Source organism: Vicia villosa, unplaced genomic scaffold (assembly GCF_029867415.1).
Source record: "Vicia villosa cultivar HV-30 ecotype Madison, WI unplaced genomic scaffold, Vvil1.0 ctg.000074F_1_1, whole genome shotgun sequence".
In the NCBI taxonomy this organism is placed as follows: Eukaryota; Viridiplantae; Streptophyta; class Magnoliopsida; order Fabales; family Fabaceae; genus Vicia; species Vicia villosa.
The window spans coordinates 500,647-518,313 of record NW_026704998.1 but is presented as its reverse complement, the minus strand read 5'-3'; the positions used below and the strand labels follow the sequence as shown (position 1 = coordinate 518,313).

The 17,667-nt window shown below is 37.3% G+C and overlaps 1 protein-coding gene across 1 annotated transcript; it reads right to left on the bottom strand.

Moving 5' to 3' along the window:
- Positions 1-14,659: 14,659 nt before the first annotated feature.
- LOC131623576 (uncharacterized) lies at positions 14,660-15,946 on the bottom strand. Its single transcript, XM_058894576.1, has one exon. The coding sequence runs from the start codon at positions 15,944-15,946 to the stop codon at positions 14,660-14,662; it is 1,287 nt and encodes a 428-aa protein (XP_058750559.1).
- Between the last annotated feature and the right edge of the window lie 1,721 nt (positions 15,947-17,667).

Below are 17,667 nucleotides of genomic sequence, written 5' to 3'. Positions count from 1 at the left end.
AGTTCGATCCAATATCTCACAGAAGAGGTTTGATTTGATTGAATATTTAAAGAATAAATCATAAAATTTATTTCATTAATATGTGATTTTATTTAATTTAATTTGAATTTAAATGAATAAAATCAAATATAAATAAAATAAAATCATGAAATAATATTTATATGACCAATGAGCTTCTTATGAACTTGAAATCACGTGGGTAACCCAAAAGCATAAGCCCAATACTTAAAAAATTGGATCTTTGCCAATTGGGGTTTTGCCCTTTTCTTGAAAATCGACCAACTTATACCAAGCACATCTCTCTCATTTTAATCATATGGGGGTGGGGGTTCCAATACTTTTTAGAAAGCTTGAAGAGTCCTCTAAAAGCTCCTTTTGGTTTCATCTCAGTTGAGTCTACCATGTTCATGTACCACTCTTTGAGAAAAAAATGACTTTTTGTTGACTTTCAAAAGGACCTAAAATGTTTTGACTTATATCTCTTATGCGGAAGCACTTCTTGACCTTGGGTCCAACATCAAAGTTGTAGAGAATTGAATTTCTTTGAGAATGAGATTTGGTTGAGGAATTTCTAATAAAGTACGAGAGACTTATGGCCAGTCAAAGTTAGTTTGACTTTTAGCTCAAAAACCCTAATTTAGAAACTTGTCCTTTTGTTGATTTCTGAGCTTTCCTTGATGAATCATGATCAATCCTTGATAAAATGATGGATGATACTTCAAAATAAGGATGTTGATCAAAAATCAAGAATTTTGACTGTACTTTGACCACAATTGACTTTTTGGTCATATTAGTCGATTGTTGACCTTCTGAGCTTTTGACTGAGCAATCTTGTGAATTGAAGCTTGAATTTTGTCATAGAGATAGTTTGAGACATAAGAAGTCATATGAAGTTCATTGGAGGTCCTGATTCATCCCTTTTCACCAAGAAATCCAAAACCCTAGTTCAGAAGCCTCTGATTAGGAGGGTGTGCATTCAGTCAAGTCTTGAGCCTTTGATATTCAAATGAGCTTGAGTATAAAAATTTGGTGGGCAAATTTTGGGGTATGACAGTATCGTATACGATTTGGCTGAATTTTTGAAGTATATGTGCTTCATAGCTTAAGAGAAAAGTCTACGTTTAAGAGTACCACACTTTTCTAGCAAATAGACTTTTTCTATCTTACTATGAAAAAAATAAAACCAAATGAAAGATTTATAAGTAAGACTAACATTGACAAGGATATCCGCAAAAACTTTGTCTTACCTAAAAATATGGGAGATCGTAACCAAGCATTGTCTTCACGTAACCAAGCATTAATTGAAAAAAGCTTGGACTACCAATAAAGATTTTGGCTCAATCCAAATGTGCTTCCAATTTCTCTCCATGACAATCTCCAAAGCAAATAAAGCAACATGCATGCCCTTAGAGTTTATGAAAATGCCTCCCCAAGCACTAATCACAGGATTACCTCTAGCAAGACTATCACTGTTGCATTTGATCCAACCATTTAGGGGAGGATGCCATATAATATCTTTGGTTCTGAATGGCTTTCTAGGGTGAATTTGAATGTCAAAATTCTTAGGGATTGTGAAGTTGGAAATGGGGAAATCGACCTATTTTTGTATGATTTCCAGCAGTTTTAACTCGAGTAGAGATGATGTTGATGCGGTATTTCCAATTAGTTTGCTTACCTTCAAATCTTGAGAGATTTCTAGCAGTCCAAATCTTGTGGAAAATGTAGATGATGCAAGCCTTGATAGAAATTTAAGCTTGAGGGGGCCAATCAAGCAAGATATACTTCTTGCAATCCAAGAAACTTGTGATAGAGAACTGAAAATTGAAAGTGCTACTGAACCAATTCAAGATTTTTTGTGCAAAATAAAAATCGAAAAATAGATGTTGGAAAGATTTATTGTGGTTTTTGCAAAGCTCACATGTAGAAGGCAAAGAAAATCCTCTAATGGACATGATGTCATCAATGGGGAGTTTGTTATGCATACATCTCCATACCAGAAAAGCGAGAGAGAGAGAGAGAGAGAGAGAGAGAGAGAGAGAGAGGAATACTGATGTTCCAAGGGAAGATCGTCCAAAATTTACAAGGTTTAGGTTTGTCTAAAAACGGATAGACTTGCTCTAGACTAAGGAGTGTGAAGTCAAGTTTCTCTGTGATGAATATATTTTGATGAAGACAAATATCTTAGTGACAAAAAGGCAAAGATGAACTTTAAAGACAAAGCATTATGTTCAAATTCAAGCAATTACATTTCAAAGTTAAAGCATCATGATTCAAGACTTTGGATTCAAGCTATTGCATTTCAAGAAGGTATAATGATAATATTTACCTTCACTAAAGTCTTAGATGCTCAAATTCACTAAAATCTTTGATTCAAATGCATAAAAAGCTTTTTTTTATCATGTATTGAAAACTTTATTTTTTTTTGTTTTAACCATGTTAAATCACTTTCAAATATATTACTTTTCATGTTTGAACCATGTTAAATCACTTTCGAATATAATCTGTTGACTTGGATAAATCAATAGATGTTGCATAAGGTTGGTTCAAATATTTAGACAACTTTTTATTTTTCAATTTTTTCAAACATTTAGATTTTGGTAAATTGTGATATTTTGACATGCCGTAACAACACAAAAACCGGCACAATTTACAACATTATGAGGAGTATTTTAAATTTGAAATTTGAAAATTGTTGTGAACTTGATAAGTCAAGTGACCGTTTTAACCAACTTAACAAGTCCTCTATGAATTTGAAAAAAACAACAACTTTTTAACACCTTTTCATGCATTCTTCATGAAACTTTTTCATTTTAACTAGACATTTGTTCATGTTATTTTTTCATGACTTTACCATGTTTCATAGAGGTGTATACATGAAGTTTCAAATTCAAAATCACCTCTTCCAATAAAAAACTCTCATAATTTTCATAATTTACTTTTCTAATTGTCAACTTTTATTCAAGATATTTTCTACATATTTTCACATCATTCAAACCATAAAATACTAGAGCAATCTAACAACTTAGTACTCGTGAATTATTATCATTGGAAGGGAAGATCAATTACATTGATATATCACTTAGAGTAATAATTACTACAAACTTATCTATTCAAAATAATTTCCAGATTTGGTTGTATTCCTTGTTTTCAAGATTGTCGGAAACAAGAGAGTGGAAAGAAAAGAGTTGCTTTCTTGTTCTACTTGTTTGGTTGTACCTTGCTATCCAGGATTGTTGGAAGCAAGAGATTGAAAGTGAGAGGGTTATTCTCATTTCAACTTGATTGATCCAAGAGGATTGTTCTTGATGGTTTTGTTGTTAGAAGATTATAGGAGAAGTCTTGGGTTTAGCCTTGTACAAATATCTAACAATAGTGAAATCTCTTTCGTGTTGAAAAGGGACTGGAGTACTCTCGGACTGTGAGGGGAACCAGGATACATCCTTGTGTTCTTTAATTTTCCGTATTTACCGCTTTCATCACAAATCAAAAACCAGAAAAGAAAGAAACACATGTATAAACTCTTGCACCAAACCAGAAAAATAAGAACAAGTATTCTAAAACTGGATAAATTTTCAAAGTCCTAATTCACCTACTCTTAGCCGCACTCTCAAACATACAATTGGCATTAGAGAAGGTTATAGCGAACCTATTCCTAAAGATCCAGAATGGCTTCCGCAAATGCAAATCTGGTTTTTAGAGACGCTGGTAGTAACAACAAGCCTCCATTATTTTGTGGTGAATACTTTGATTTTTAGAAAATTCGCATGAAGGATCACTTAGAAGCACAAGGAGAATAAATTGGGATGCTGTTCAAAATGGTTTGTTTGTTCCTACAAGTATTATCAACGGTGTTGAAACGTCAAAGCCTAAAAGTTCATGGCATGAAGATGATAAGAAAAAGGTCCTCTATGACAAGAAGACAATCAATCTTCTTCAAGGTGCACTTAGTATGGATGAGTTCTTTCGTGTTTCGGCATGCACAACGGAAAAAGTAATATGGGATACATTAGTAGAAACTCATGAAGGAACCGTTGAAGTTAAGAGATCTCGATTAAACACGTTGAGTCAAGAATATGAGTTATTTAGAATGCAGCCCAAAGAAACAAATATTGACTTACAGAAAATATTTGTGCACTTAGTAAATCACTTGAAAGCACTTGGTAAGACTCTTACTACCGAGGAACTCAATGTTAAAGTGCTTATATACTTAACTAGGGAATGGCAACCAAAAGTGATGGTAATATCCGAGAAGAAAAATCTATCCAGAATGACTTCCGCAACATTGTTCGAAAAACTTCAAGAATATGAAATGGAACTCGAAAGACTTGAAAGTTCATGTGGAGTTTCAAAGTGATTGATGTTTTGCTTGACGTATGATCGCGGGAAAGAAGGAATTTTTAAAACAGTATCATGTAGTAATAAATTGATCGTGTTACTTTTTGAGTTTATTGATTTAACATCTTTCAATTAAATTATAAGTGTCGTTATTGTCCGCTTAGGAATTTGGATTGGCTTTGGATTGAATAAAATTTAAAACATTTTGATTCTGTTTATACAAGTATTTTGATAATTTTTTAGCCATGTCTTGGATGAAAATCTGGGGCGTTACAATATGGCATCAAAGCAATAATCTGTAAGTATATAGTGTACTTAAGAGGGGTGGGTGAATTAGGTACGTTGAAGTTTTATAGTTTTTGATGGAGTGTATCTTTATTTTACTGGTTTGATGTTAGGTGATGAAAGCAATGAGGTTTATGCTTGTTCCTCTTAAAATCTGAGAGTAAATATAGTCCCCTTACCATTATAAGAGATGTTACTATTGTTAGAATTTTGTACAAGCCTATACCTAGGTTTTATACACAAGCTTCTAAATAAATCAACAAGGCAAACCACCTTGTCATTTTACAATACAGAAAAAGTAAGCAATCCTTGCTTTTTCCAACTCTCTTATTAGAAAAAATTTGAAACAGTGGGATAGAATAAAGCCTAACAGGTGGATTTATTCCCTTTTAAGAATTATGGTATATCACAATAATATCTTTAAGATAGCGGGGGACTTCCATGATGAAAGCCTTCTCTGGTCCTCCTTTATGGGTAGCGGATTAGAGGTATCAAGTTATAATGCAGCACAATGGTGGGATCCGTAGTCTCATATTATTCTACCAGACACATAGGGCAAGTATATATAACTTCACATGTGATAAGAAACAATATATGCTTCAATGGTTGTTTTAATAATCAGAGTACAAGTGTGTAGTATTAATAGGCCGATTATGTATAATATACCCAATAGAGTCGAGCAAACTCAATGGTGCAGTCTAGAGCTCATTGAGATTTAGTATTTTCACTCAATTATGTTGTATATTTTCATATGTCCCGAGGCAGGAGAAGGGCAAGATGACCTGAGCCAATATTCCTGATGTTTCATTTTCTTTATTTTTGTTGTATCCCTGGATCATGTAGTTTTGGATATCATGTATCTTGATCATATACTCAAATTATGTATTTTGTATTTTGTACATGACTATGATGTTGACTAATCACTTATGTATGATTTCAGTACCAATATTAATGTCACTTATGTACTGTTATAGGCATGTATGTATGGTTTGTCAAAGTGGCCCTGGGTTGCTTCGCACACATGATAATTTGAGTAATTCTCGCGCGTTTAAGGATTTGTTTCCTTTTATATTTAATCAAGAGTTTATCGTTTGTGAGTTTTTTGGAATAAGGAATTTTTTCTTGGAATCACTTTTAGCAAGAATAAATTTGAGATATTTAGATTTGATCAAGATTAATCAATCAAAGATTTTCAATCAACATAATTAAAGAATGATTTGTTGCGCCTTTGGGAAGTTCAATACCAAAACCCTAATGGGGTTTTGAACTAAGACCTTTGTTGCAATTTAAAGAGACATTATACATTGTGAAGACTGAGACCTGATATAACTAAGTGTATCGTGTTTATTTGTTTTGTGTTTTGTTTTTGTGTAATACTCTATTCCTACGTCTTACTTCTAAGTTAGGAGAATATAGTTTTTGAGTTGTAACATTGTTCCATCATTCATAATCTTTTGTAACTATCAAAATACCTGAGAGAGTATTTGAGTGAAAGTGAGAGGGGTTTAAGATTTATGGAGAGTCTTGGATCGAAATTCATGGGTAATATTAGGAAAATAGGCATTGAATTTGGAGAGTTTAAATCAGACGGATTTGTACTTTTGACTATTAAGTAAACTTCTTTTCATTGGGTTAACGCCCTATAGGCGTAAGTGATATTGCACATATCTGGGTTACAAATTCTTGTGTTAGTTTACGCTTTTCATTTATTATGTTTGTTACATATTACACTTGTCATGTACATTATTACACTGTGTCTAACATCTTGTTATCCAAATAACAAAATTAAAATTTTGTACTTCATCTGAGTAATATCACAAGATACATAATTGATCGTGGATCAGTAAGGTCTTTGTTATTGGTTGTAACGTGGTTGGACTACAAGAATCTTGGTTTTTCCTAGAATTCACATGTGTCTAGCGGATAAGAAATAAATATTGATGTTTTCTTTAGTTTTTCAAAAGATCTCTTTTTCTTTCCATTTTACAATTTTTTTTTGTGTTTTCTTTTTGTGTAACCGTTGATATTTTAACTTTTATTTCTTTTTCTTTTATATTTTCAAAGTAAATTCTTTTTAATTTTGATCATAATCACGGTTTACTAATTGATTTTGTTCTTTTTCAGAACTTTTTCTTTATCCCCGACTTTTTCTTTTTGAAAACCCTTAAAATTCTAATATTCTCATATTTTAAGACAATGTGCAAATTTTTTTTTTAAATTGGCTAAGAATTATAAATTTTCAAAAACATAAAATTTCATAAGTTGTCAAAGGATTGCATTCTCATATGGTAGGCTTTTTTTGATAAGTAGTTTTTTTACTCAATAATAAAAGATTGGCTTGATCATATCCATGATATTATATACATGAAGTAATAGCAAAAATGATGAAATTTTTTCATAGTTAGAATGCATATTTACTCTCATTCATTTATGTAAAACATGAGATATGCACTTAACCGGTTAAATAGCAAGTGTACTATTTTTACCGATGTAGTAATGATAGAATAAATCCCCAAGTATCGAACTCGCGGACTGCGTATGAATTATACGTTTCAGAACAATGCAATTGAATAAAAAGTCATCGGGGGTATTTGGTTTTTATGTTTAATTCAAATAACAACTTATGCAACAAAAGAGTTAAAATAGTTTGATTAATGAAAATAAGCGGAAACAAGTCAGGATTGATGTATGAATCACTCTGTAATGAAATAATTACCAATTAGCAGATTAGCTTTTAGAAATTCTCACTATCGACACCGAACATTGATTTTCCCTAATTCCTTAGTGAAAAACTTTCTTGAGATTAAAACCCTCTTTCAATTCCTTAACAAGATAATTTTATCTCAAGATTCTAAAAGACATAGTTCGGATGAATTGATCGCTACACCTTAAACCCTTATCCCTAAGTGATTCTTAATAATAGCGTTATGATTAAAAAGGCGTTGATGTAGTTTGTCCGACGCACCCTCAACCGTAAATAAACACATATTTTCCAATATAAAGAAGCAATAAGCACTTTTAATCATAAACTGAATTTCATAAAGATAATCCGAAAACTACGATAAATAATATTCATTACATCACATGATCCAGGGACATCAATCCTAACAAGTAAAGAGTTTAGCTACTCATGGCAATTATCACGATAACAATGATTAAAGATGAAAACATTACAATTGGTTGAATCGGAATTGATCTTCAATCGCGGATGCTCTTGAAGATTTCTTCGCTCCAAGCCCTAGTGCTCTCAATCTCTATTTTCCACGTTCTCCGACCGTCAAAAGTCCCTTTTTTTCTTTCCAAACAGTCACTAAATACCTAACAGCACATATTCTAATGCAAAAAGTCTATAATACCCTCACTTAAGTGGCAACTTTCATAATTTAAAATTCAGAATTTTTCTGCGCACATGTCTGACACGGCCGTGTCATGGGACACGGGTGGCCGTGTCAGACCCCTGGCTTCTTGATTCCAAGCTTTGACCATCTTCTTCCTTCAGCATGCCTGACACGGCCGTGTCATGGGACACGGGTGGCCGTGTCAGACCCCTGACTTAGAGCATCCAAGAAGTTGTGATATCTTCCTTCAGCATACCTGACACGGCCGTGTCATGGGACACGGGTGGCCGTGTCAGACCTCTGGCTTGCCAAAAACCGCCTTTTCTTGACTCGAATCATGCCCTGTTCCTGCAACACTTAAACACTACCAGAACAAGATCAAAAGCAAAAGGAAAACAACAAAAACTAGAAGAAATAACAAAACCAACTTAAACATAAAACTAAGCAAAGCTAACAATAACCAGACTAAAATAACTTAAATTACCACAGGATGAAGTGTTTTTTTCATTGATCAGAACATAGAAACAAGGTGAAATTGGCGGCCGATCACAACCCCAAACTTAGCTCATTACTTGTCCTCAAGTGATGGACGAGAAAAACAAGCGGGCACCTATGAATCTTTCTTATTCTCCACAACACAACTGATGCTTCCACCCCATGATGATTACTTCGTGTCAAAGTGTTTGATCCCCCTCCCCGAAATTTTCCGTTGTACTTCAATGTTGACTCATTCTTTTACCTGCAAGCTCAATCACACTCTCACAACTTCTCTCGGGGTTAAGTGTTTCACTCGCTCATCAAGGCATACATATCTACTCTTTGTTTTGTAAACATTCTAACATACTTCCACAATATCAACAACACACACGTTTAGAGGACTTAAGGGTTGTAACGGGGCTTAGGGTAGGTAGGATAAACAAAGAAAGTGGGTACTATGGTTTATGGTTCGGTATTAACTAATCAGTCCGATATCATTTTACACATTACATCGTGTTTGGGGTGTTTAGCGATTTTTCCGCTTTCCGGACTCTTAACTTCTTTACATGACGGCAAGTGTGTATCAAAATCATTTTTTTTCTTTTTCTTTCTTTTTTTTTCTTTTTTCAACACATCTCTTTCATGTGTTCTCTTTTCTTTTCTTTTTTCTTTTTTTTTTCACTTGCCTCATTCTTTTGTCACCGGACTTGGTTACCCCAAACTTAACTTTTACTATCAGACTCGGACTTATAGTTAACACCAAAAATAAAGGAAACAAAAAGGGATTATGAAAAAAAACAAAGAAAAACATGAATGATGGTTTACGATGGTTACAAAGGGTTATAAACAACAAGGTTAGGTGCGAAAGGCTCAGGGTTAAAGAAAAAAAATATGCCTCAGTGTGTGTGATCGATGTGTGTACCATATGAAGAACAAATGCAAAATTAGAGAGATGATGCCATACCCGATGCTCTCTCATGATGAATTGAAGTGTTTGGCTTTATGTATCCTCACAGGTTCGGCTTTGCATGCAGGTTCGAAAATGGTCTCCATCTTGTACAGCTTCTAGTCCGATTCAGGTTACTCTAGACTCCTTTACTCGGCACCATCAAGTTGTGTCTCACATTTTTTTTCAGTTATGCCAACTTCCATAGGTGCCCTGAAAGCCAATATAAGGTGCGTCTTCCTCCTTTTTCACCTATATTCTCACAATCCTTTTCTTTGAAATTACACTCATCCTGGTTAACAAAAACTCAAAACACCCATAAAACAAGAAAATAGCATAGAAATAACAAAAACAGAAATAACATAAAAGAACTTCCCCCCACACTTGGATTTGACATTGTCCTCAATGGATACACAAGCATGAGGGGAACTGACAGAGCTTACTGAGGCGGCGGTGGAGGATATGGAAATTGCAACATCATGCGTTGCATCATTTCCTGAATGTTATAAATGGCAGCCCCTTGTCGGGTCTGCTCCTCTCCTTGGCGAGTTTGCTCTAAACCTTGCCTTAACAACTCCTCGCCCTGGCGGGTTTGTTCCGCCCTCAGAGACTCTATTTCAGAATGCATCCATCCCCAATTGTCCTGTGGCATTTGAGATGTGCCCTCATTAAATCCGCTAGGGGGTGGACCTGTTTGTTCAGCTTCCTCATGGTACTGAGGGTCACCCTCTTCATCACCTGCATCCAAAAATTCCAAATCCATGTCACCTTCCCCCATAGGGGTGGTGCTAGCATACAACCAGTTAGTTTGATCATAAAAAGATACCCGACTAGGATTAGGCAATTCTAAAATATGAGCCCCATGAATCATTAAAGAGTAAGAATGGGGCTGCACAGATATCATACCTTACTTAATTAAAGCAGTCATATCAATTTTCAGAATACGCGGGTTTACCTCTAGAAGATTCCGCAGCTCAGCACCATAACCCAAACCGTCCGCTAAAGCGGTAATAATGCCACCAACAGAAATAGCACCTGTTTTAGCCCTACTCACCTTTTTCAAATGATCAGCAATGAAGGCGGCAGCGTTTGGCTGAGTTTGTTCAGCCATACAGTATAAGAAGTATAACTCCCGAATGGAAACTACACCCGGGCTATCTCCTCTACCAAAAAGCGTATATGCCAACGCCTTCTGAGCATAGCGAAAGCACGGGTTTTGGATGCTTGTTGCTTTCGCCCCTTTCGGACAATAAGATTCTCTACCTGTTATAGCTATCCAAAATGTTTCGGGGTTAAAAGAGTTCGGTGCTCGCCCCGCCCCTGAACTTGGTACTTTTAATGCCTGCCCGAAATCTTCCAAGCTTAATTCGTGATCAATGTCAAACATACGAAATTTTAGCGTCCCGTAATGCTCGGGTTCTAAACAGTTCGTTCTCAATTTCATTTCAAATTCAAGAGTGCTCAAAAATTCATATGTTAGCCGTTCAAAAGTAGGAGCCTCAAATTGAATTAACCTTAATAAACCTAAAGCATGGAACATACGATGAATTTCAGTTCTTATGCCTAAACTTTCAGTGGTTTCATCGCACACATACCTTGTCGGCAAAATCTGCCCACGAAGAAGAGCATGATACTTCTCTCTTTGAGTGTCGAGCCCGAAAGTTATTCCATGGGCGTTCTCCTCTCTTCGCGCTCTTTGTGTGGGTCTAGATGTCCCAACATTGGCTCTTCTTGGAGCAGCTTTCTTTGGAGGCATCCTTGCAACCTACATGAAAATTCAAAAACACAAACCAACGGTGAAAGCAAAAATAAATTAGGGATTAAGAATTGGGATGATGAGAGGATGAACTTTCGTGAAGACGGATTGCAAAAAGATGGAGATTTGAGGGTGAACTTGGAGGTTTTGTATGTGGGTTTTAATGGAGGCTAGGGTTTGAGAGGAAGAAGATGGTGGAAGAGTGAGAGAGAAAGTGAATAAAAGTGGAGAAAGAGATTAAAATATGATGTGTGATTGGGTGGTTTAAAAGGTGAAATTTTAAAATAAATGGGGCCCACCAAGTGCAAAACGAAAATTGGAGCAAAATTCTGCGCTGTGGCCTGACACGACCGTGTCACACGACACGGGTGCCCGTGTCAGGTCCCTGGTTCCTGAAAATTCATTTTTTTGCTTCAGGACTTGTGACACGGCCGTGTCCCCTGACACGGGTGCCCGTGTCACAACTCTGGTTTTCCAAATTTCAATTTTTCAATCTTCCTTTCCCAGGGCTTGTGACACGGCCGTGTCAGATGACACGGGTGCCCGTGTCACAACTCTGTTTCTTCCAAAATCCAACTTTTCAAACTCTCTTCTTGCTCCGTGAAACACCTTGTTTTTACCTACGTAATAAAGTAAAGAAAAACACATAAAACTGTTAAAAATAAATCCCGTGGGTTGCCTCCCACGAAGCGCTTCGTTTAACGTCGCATGGCTCGACGGTTGTTCATCTTATCCTTCAAAACGAACAACTTCAATCCTTCCGCCCGGTTGACCTTGGTAGTATGGTTTGAGCCTGTGCCCATTCACCTTGAAAATATCCCCTTTAGCTTGATTTTTTATCTCTATAGCTCCATGAGGAAAAACTTTGTGAACCATAAACGGTCCCGACCACTTTGATTTCAACTTTCCTGGGAAGAGTCTTAGCCTTGAATTGTATAAGAGAACTAGTTGTCCTTCCCAGAACTCCTTATGCTGGATCTTCCCATCATGCCACCTTTTTGTTTTCTCTTTGTAGATCTTAGCGTTTTCATACGCATGGTTGCGGAATTCTTCTAACTCATGGAGTTGAAGAAGTCTAGAACTTACCGCTTTAGATAGATCCATATTGAGAGCCTTTGATGCCCAGAACGCCTTATGTTCTAACTCCAAAGGCAAATGGCATGCTTTCCCATACACAAGTTGATATGGTGACATACCAATTGGTGTTTTGAAAGCGGTCCTGTATGCCCACAGTGCATCATCCAGCTTGATAGCCCAATCCTTCCGAGAGGCACTCACTGTCTTTTCCAGAATCTGTTTAAGTTGTCTGTTGGAAACTTCGACCTGCCCACTAGTTTGAGGATGATAAGCTGTGGCTATCTTATGTTTCACGTTGTATTTTTGGAGTAACCGTTCCATGAGATGATTCAGGAAATGTGTTCCTTCATCACTTATTAGAGCTCTTGGTACCCCAAATCTAGCAAAGATGTTTTCTTTCAAAAATTTCACAACTACCTTAGCATCGTTTGAAGGTAGAGCAACAACTTCAACCCATTTGGACACATAATCCACAGCTACCAGAATATAAGTTTTTCCAAACGAAGGTGGAAATGGTCCCATGAAGTCTATACCCCACACATCGAACAACTCCACTTCCAGCATCGAATTTTGAGGCATCTGGTTTCTTTTTGATATGTTGCCTGTCCTTTGGCACTTGTCACAATGTCTCACAAACTCTTGAGCATCCTTGAATATTGTTGGCCAGTATAGCCCTGATTGCAAAATCTTAGCCGCTGTTCGATCACCACTAAAATGTCCCCCATAATCTGAAGCATGACATGCCTTCAACACTTCTTCTTGCTCTTTTTCAGGTAGACATCTTCTGATCAACCCATCAACTCCTCTTTTATACAGGAACGGATCGTCCCATAAATAGAACCTGCAGTCATGAACAAACTTTTTTCTTCGATTAGAGTCAAAATCGTCGGGAATGATACCACCGACAATATAGTTTGCATAATCTGCGAACCAAGGTACACCAGTCACTGCTAGGATGTGTTCATCGGCGAACTCATCCTTGATCGGTCGCTTTTCTTCTGTTTCGTCTATTGGTGTCATTCGAGATAAGTGGTCAGCTACGGTGTTTTCACACCCCTTCTTGTCTCGAATTTCAACATCAAACTCCTGAAGGAGTAAGATCCACCTCAAAAGTCTTGGCTTAGAGTCCTGTTTAGCAAAGAGATACTTCAAAGCAGAATGGTCAGTATAAACGATGACTCTAGACCCCAACAGATATTGCCTGAATTTATCAAAGGCATAAACTACAGCTAGCAACTCCTTCTCTGTAGTCGCATAATTAATCTGTGTGGGGTTTAAAACATGACTAGCATAATAGATAACATGAAGTAATTTCTCTCTCCGCTGTCCTAATACTGCCCCTACAGCAATATCACTCGCGTCACACGTGATCTCAAAAGGAAGAGACCAATCAGGGGCTACAACAATGGGTGCCGAGACTAATTTCTTCTTAATTGTCTCAAAAGCTATTGCACATTGGTCATCAAAAGTGAAATTTTTATCCTTAACCAAAAGAGTAGTTAAGGGTTTCGCAATTTTAGAAAAGTCTCTTATGAACCTACGGTAGAACCCCGCATGTCCTAAGAAACTTTTGATACCTTTTTCGTTCATTGGAGGTGGTAGCTTTGAGATGACTTCAACCTTCGCTTGGTCCACTTCGATTCCTTTGTAGGAAATCTTATGTCCAAGAACTATTCCTTCTCTGACCATAAAATGGCACTTTTCCCAATTCAAGATCAAATTGGTTTGTTGACATCTTTCTAAAACAAGAGCAAGGTTAGTTAAACAATTGTCAAATGACTTACCAAAGACTGAAAAATCATCCATGAAGACCTCCATGTGTTTTTCAAGCATATCATCAAAAATCGCTTGCATGCATCTTTGAAAAGTGGCCGGAGCGTTACATAACCCGAATGGCATCCTTCTGTAGGCAAAAACACCAAAGGGACATGTAAACGCAGTCTTTTCTTGGTCTTCTGGTGCAACTGCAATCTGATTATATCCAGAGTATCCATCGAGGAAGCAATAGTAATCATGTCCCGCTAACCTTTCCAACATTTGATCAATAAAAGGTAGCGGGAAGTGATCTTTTCTGGTTGCTAGGTTCAGTCTCCTGTAGTCAATGCATACTCTCCAACCTGTAACAGTCCTTGTAGGAATCAACTCATTCTTCTCATTTTTTATTACAGTTGTCCCTCCCTTCTTGGGCACAACATGAACCGGGCTCACCCAAGCACTATCAGATATCGGGTAAATCATCCCAGCATCTAAAAGTTTCACAACTTCTTTTCTCACAACTTCTTTCATGGCTGGGTTCAGACGCCTCTGAGGTTGGACCACTGGTTTGTGATCATCTTCCATGAGGATTTTGTGCATGCACATTGTAGGACTGATCCCTTTTAAATCTTCAATCGACCACCCCATAGCACTTTTATGTTTCTTTAACACTTCTACTAGCTTAAGTTCCTACAACCTTTCAAGGTGTGAGTTTATGATGGCCGGACACCTACTTTCAGCATCAAGGAAAACATATTTTAAATTCTCCGGGAGTTGTTTTAATTCAGCCCCCTTCCTAGGTTCTTCCTTCTTTCCTTCCACCAAAGGTTGTCTAAGATCCTCCCACCGGTTTTGTCTAGAACTTTTGAATATGGGACTAGCCTCCATCATCGCCACTACTTCCACTTCCTTTTCATCAACAGCTTCCTCTTTATCACAAACAGACGAGCTCAAAACTCTTTCCAGTGGTAATTGTTGTATTTTCAAAGAATTCTCATTAGTACAGATTTGATCAATCACCTCAATATGTTGACTGGTTGCTATATCATCCTTGTACTTCATGGTGTTGCGCACATCAATCTTTAGTTCTTCATCATAAACTTTCAGAGTCATTGTGCCTTCTTCAATGTCTATCAAGCATCGCCCTGTCTCGAGAAATGGTCTTCCTAAAATAATAGGAATCTCCTCATCTTCTGGCATCTCTAGAATTACAAAATCCACTGGAAACACAAATTTATCAATCTTCACCAGCACATCTTCTACTATCCCATAGGGTCTTTTAACAGAGTGGTCAGCAAACTGGAGTGTCATTCTTGTATCTTGTACATTACCTATCCCCAATCTCTTGTAGATAGACAACGGCATAAGGCTCACACTTGCTCCCAAATCAATTAGAGCTTTCTTGAATGACCTATCCCCGATTGTACAAGGAATAGTCACGGATCCTCGATCTTTCTTCTTCACCGGAATCTTCATACCCTGCAAAATAGCACTACACGTTTCGGTTAGAATAATAGGGTCACGATCAATGGTTCTTTTCTTGGCGATCACATCCTTCATGAATTTTGCATAAGTAGGCATTTGTTCCAATGCCTCCAAGAATGGAATATTTATCTCCAACTTCTTGAACATCTCCAAAAACTTTTCAAAGTTCTTCTCATGTTGCTCTTTTTTCTTGTTCCTTATCGGAAAAGGAAGTTTTACCACCGGCTTTTGTTTTTGCTCAACAACCTTCTCTTTTGGTGTTGGTTTCATCACCACCACTTCCTCAGCTTCTACCTCATTTTCTCTTATCTCTAAGTCTACCTCCAGTAATGGTTCCTCTTCCTCATCATTATTTTCAACTACATCTTTCCCTTTACCGCTCCTAGTAACAATCGCGCTCACATTATTATGATCTTTAGGATTGGTAACTGTGGCACTTGGTAAAGCGCCCGGCTGTTGAGTGTTTGCTAGCTGCTGTGCTATTTGACTCATTTGAATCTCCAGATTTTTAATGGAGGAACCCGTGTTCCTGAAATTACTCCTTGTTTCTTCTTGAAACTGAGAGCTTTGAGCTGCCATTTTTTCGATGGCAATTTCCCAATCTGCTTTCCTGGGGGCTTGTTGCTGAGGTTGTTGATAATGTTGTTGAGGAGGTCTATACTGTTGCTGTGACTGTTGACCTTGATATGGAAGCACCCCTTGTTTAGGAGCACTCCCTGATTGATCCTTCCATGAAAAATTCGGATGATTTTTCCACCCCGGATTGTAGGTATTTGAGTAGGGGTTGTTTTGTTTCAAGAAGTTTATTTCCTCCACTTGCTGAGCTGAAGCAACACACTGAACAGTAAAATGAGGTCCTCCACATATTTCACACCCTACCGGTTGACTAGCTTGAGCCGGTTGAACTTGTGCAACCGTTTGCTTTTCGAGACCCATCTGTTTCAATCTCCGCTCAACTTCCGCAGCTACCTGATCTTCTATTTTCACAACTTGTGTTGACAGTTTCATATCCACAAATCCTTCAGGTTGACTAACACTACGGTCATATAACTCCAAGTGTTCATTGGCCGCAATAGCTTCTATGATTTTTTAACACCAGTGGTTGTTGCAAAGTTGGATGAGCCACCAGCTGCTGTGTCAATCAATTGCTTAGTCTTCATTTTAAGACCATTCAGAAAATTCTGCATTTGTTCAGTGACATCCATGTTGTGAGTTGGGCATGCCACCAATAACCTCTTGAATCTCTTATACGCATCTCCGAGTGATTCTCCTTCCTTCTGTTTAAAGTTAACAATATCATATCTCTTACGGATATAAACAGCGGCAGGGAAATACTCATTCAGAAAGGTAGACTCCATTTGTTGCCATGTGGTAATACTCCCAGCAGGCAATGAGTAGAACCACTCTTCAGCGTCATCCGCTAATGTGAACGGAAACATAACCAACTTCTTTGCTTCTTCAGAGTGTCCTTCTATCTTTAGAGAAGTTGTCATGGTGAGAAACCTTTGTAAATGCTTATTAGCATCTTCATTTATCCTTCCCGAAAAGGGTTTCTTCTCCAGCTGTCTAATTGTTGCTGGATGTAACTGAAAGTGAGCAACGTCCACCGGTTGATTCACAATTGTCATCCGGCCAGCTGGTGCATTCGCTCCACCGTAATCACCTAACAGCCTTTCTGCGGGAGCTGTCATTGTTTCTGCCTCCGAATCTGAATGCTCAGAATGAATGGAGAGAATTTCCTCATTATCAGATTCAGAAGCTTCCAGAATTTCTTCTAACGCTTCTAATCGCTCTTGCTTTGCTTTTCGAAGTCTAGCTCGTAGTGATCGTTCTGGCTCTGCGTCAAAAAGAAATTCTGCTGAGGCCTTACCTCGCATAAAAAGATTAGACAATTTGTTAGTGATAAGCAAATGAAATAACAGAAAAATAATTTTAGTTGCAAAGCAACAAAAATTCAATTGAACGACTCTTCAACTTATAATTTGGCAGTCCCCGGCAACGGCGCCAAAAACTTGACCGGTTAAATAGCAAGTGTACTATTTTTACCGATGTAGTAATGATAGAATAAATCCCCAAGTATCGAACTCGCGGACTGCGTATGAATTATACGTTTCAGAACAATGCAATTGAATAAAAAGTCATCGGGGGTATTTGGTTTTTATGTTTAATTCAAATAACAACTTATGCAACAAAAGAGTTAAAATAGTTTGATT

Coding starts and splice junctions, on each gene's coding strand:
- LOC131623576 (XM_058894576.1), bottom strand. CDS start 15,946: ATGAGTCAAATAGCACAGCAGCTAGCAAACACTCAACAGCCGGGCGCT.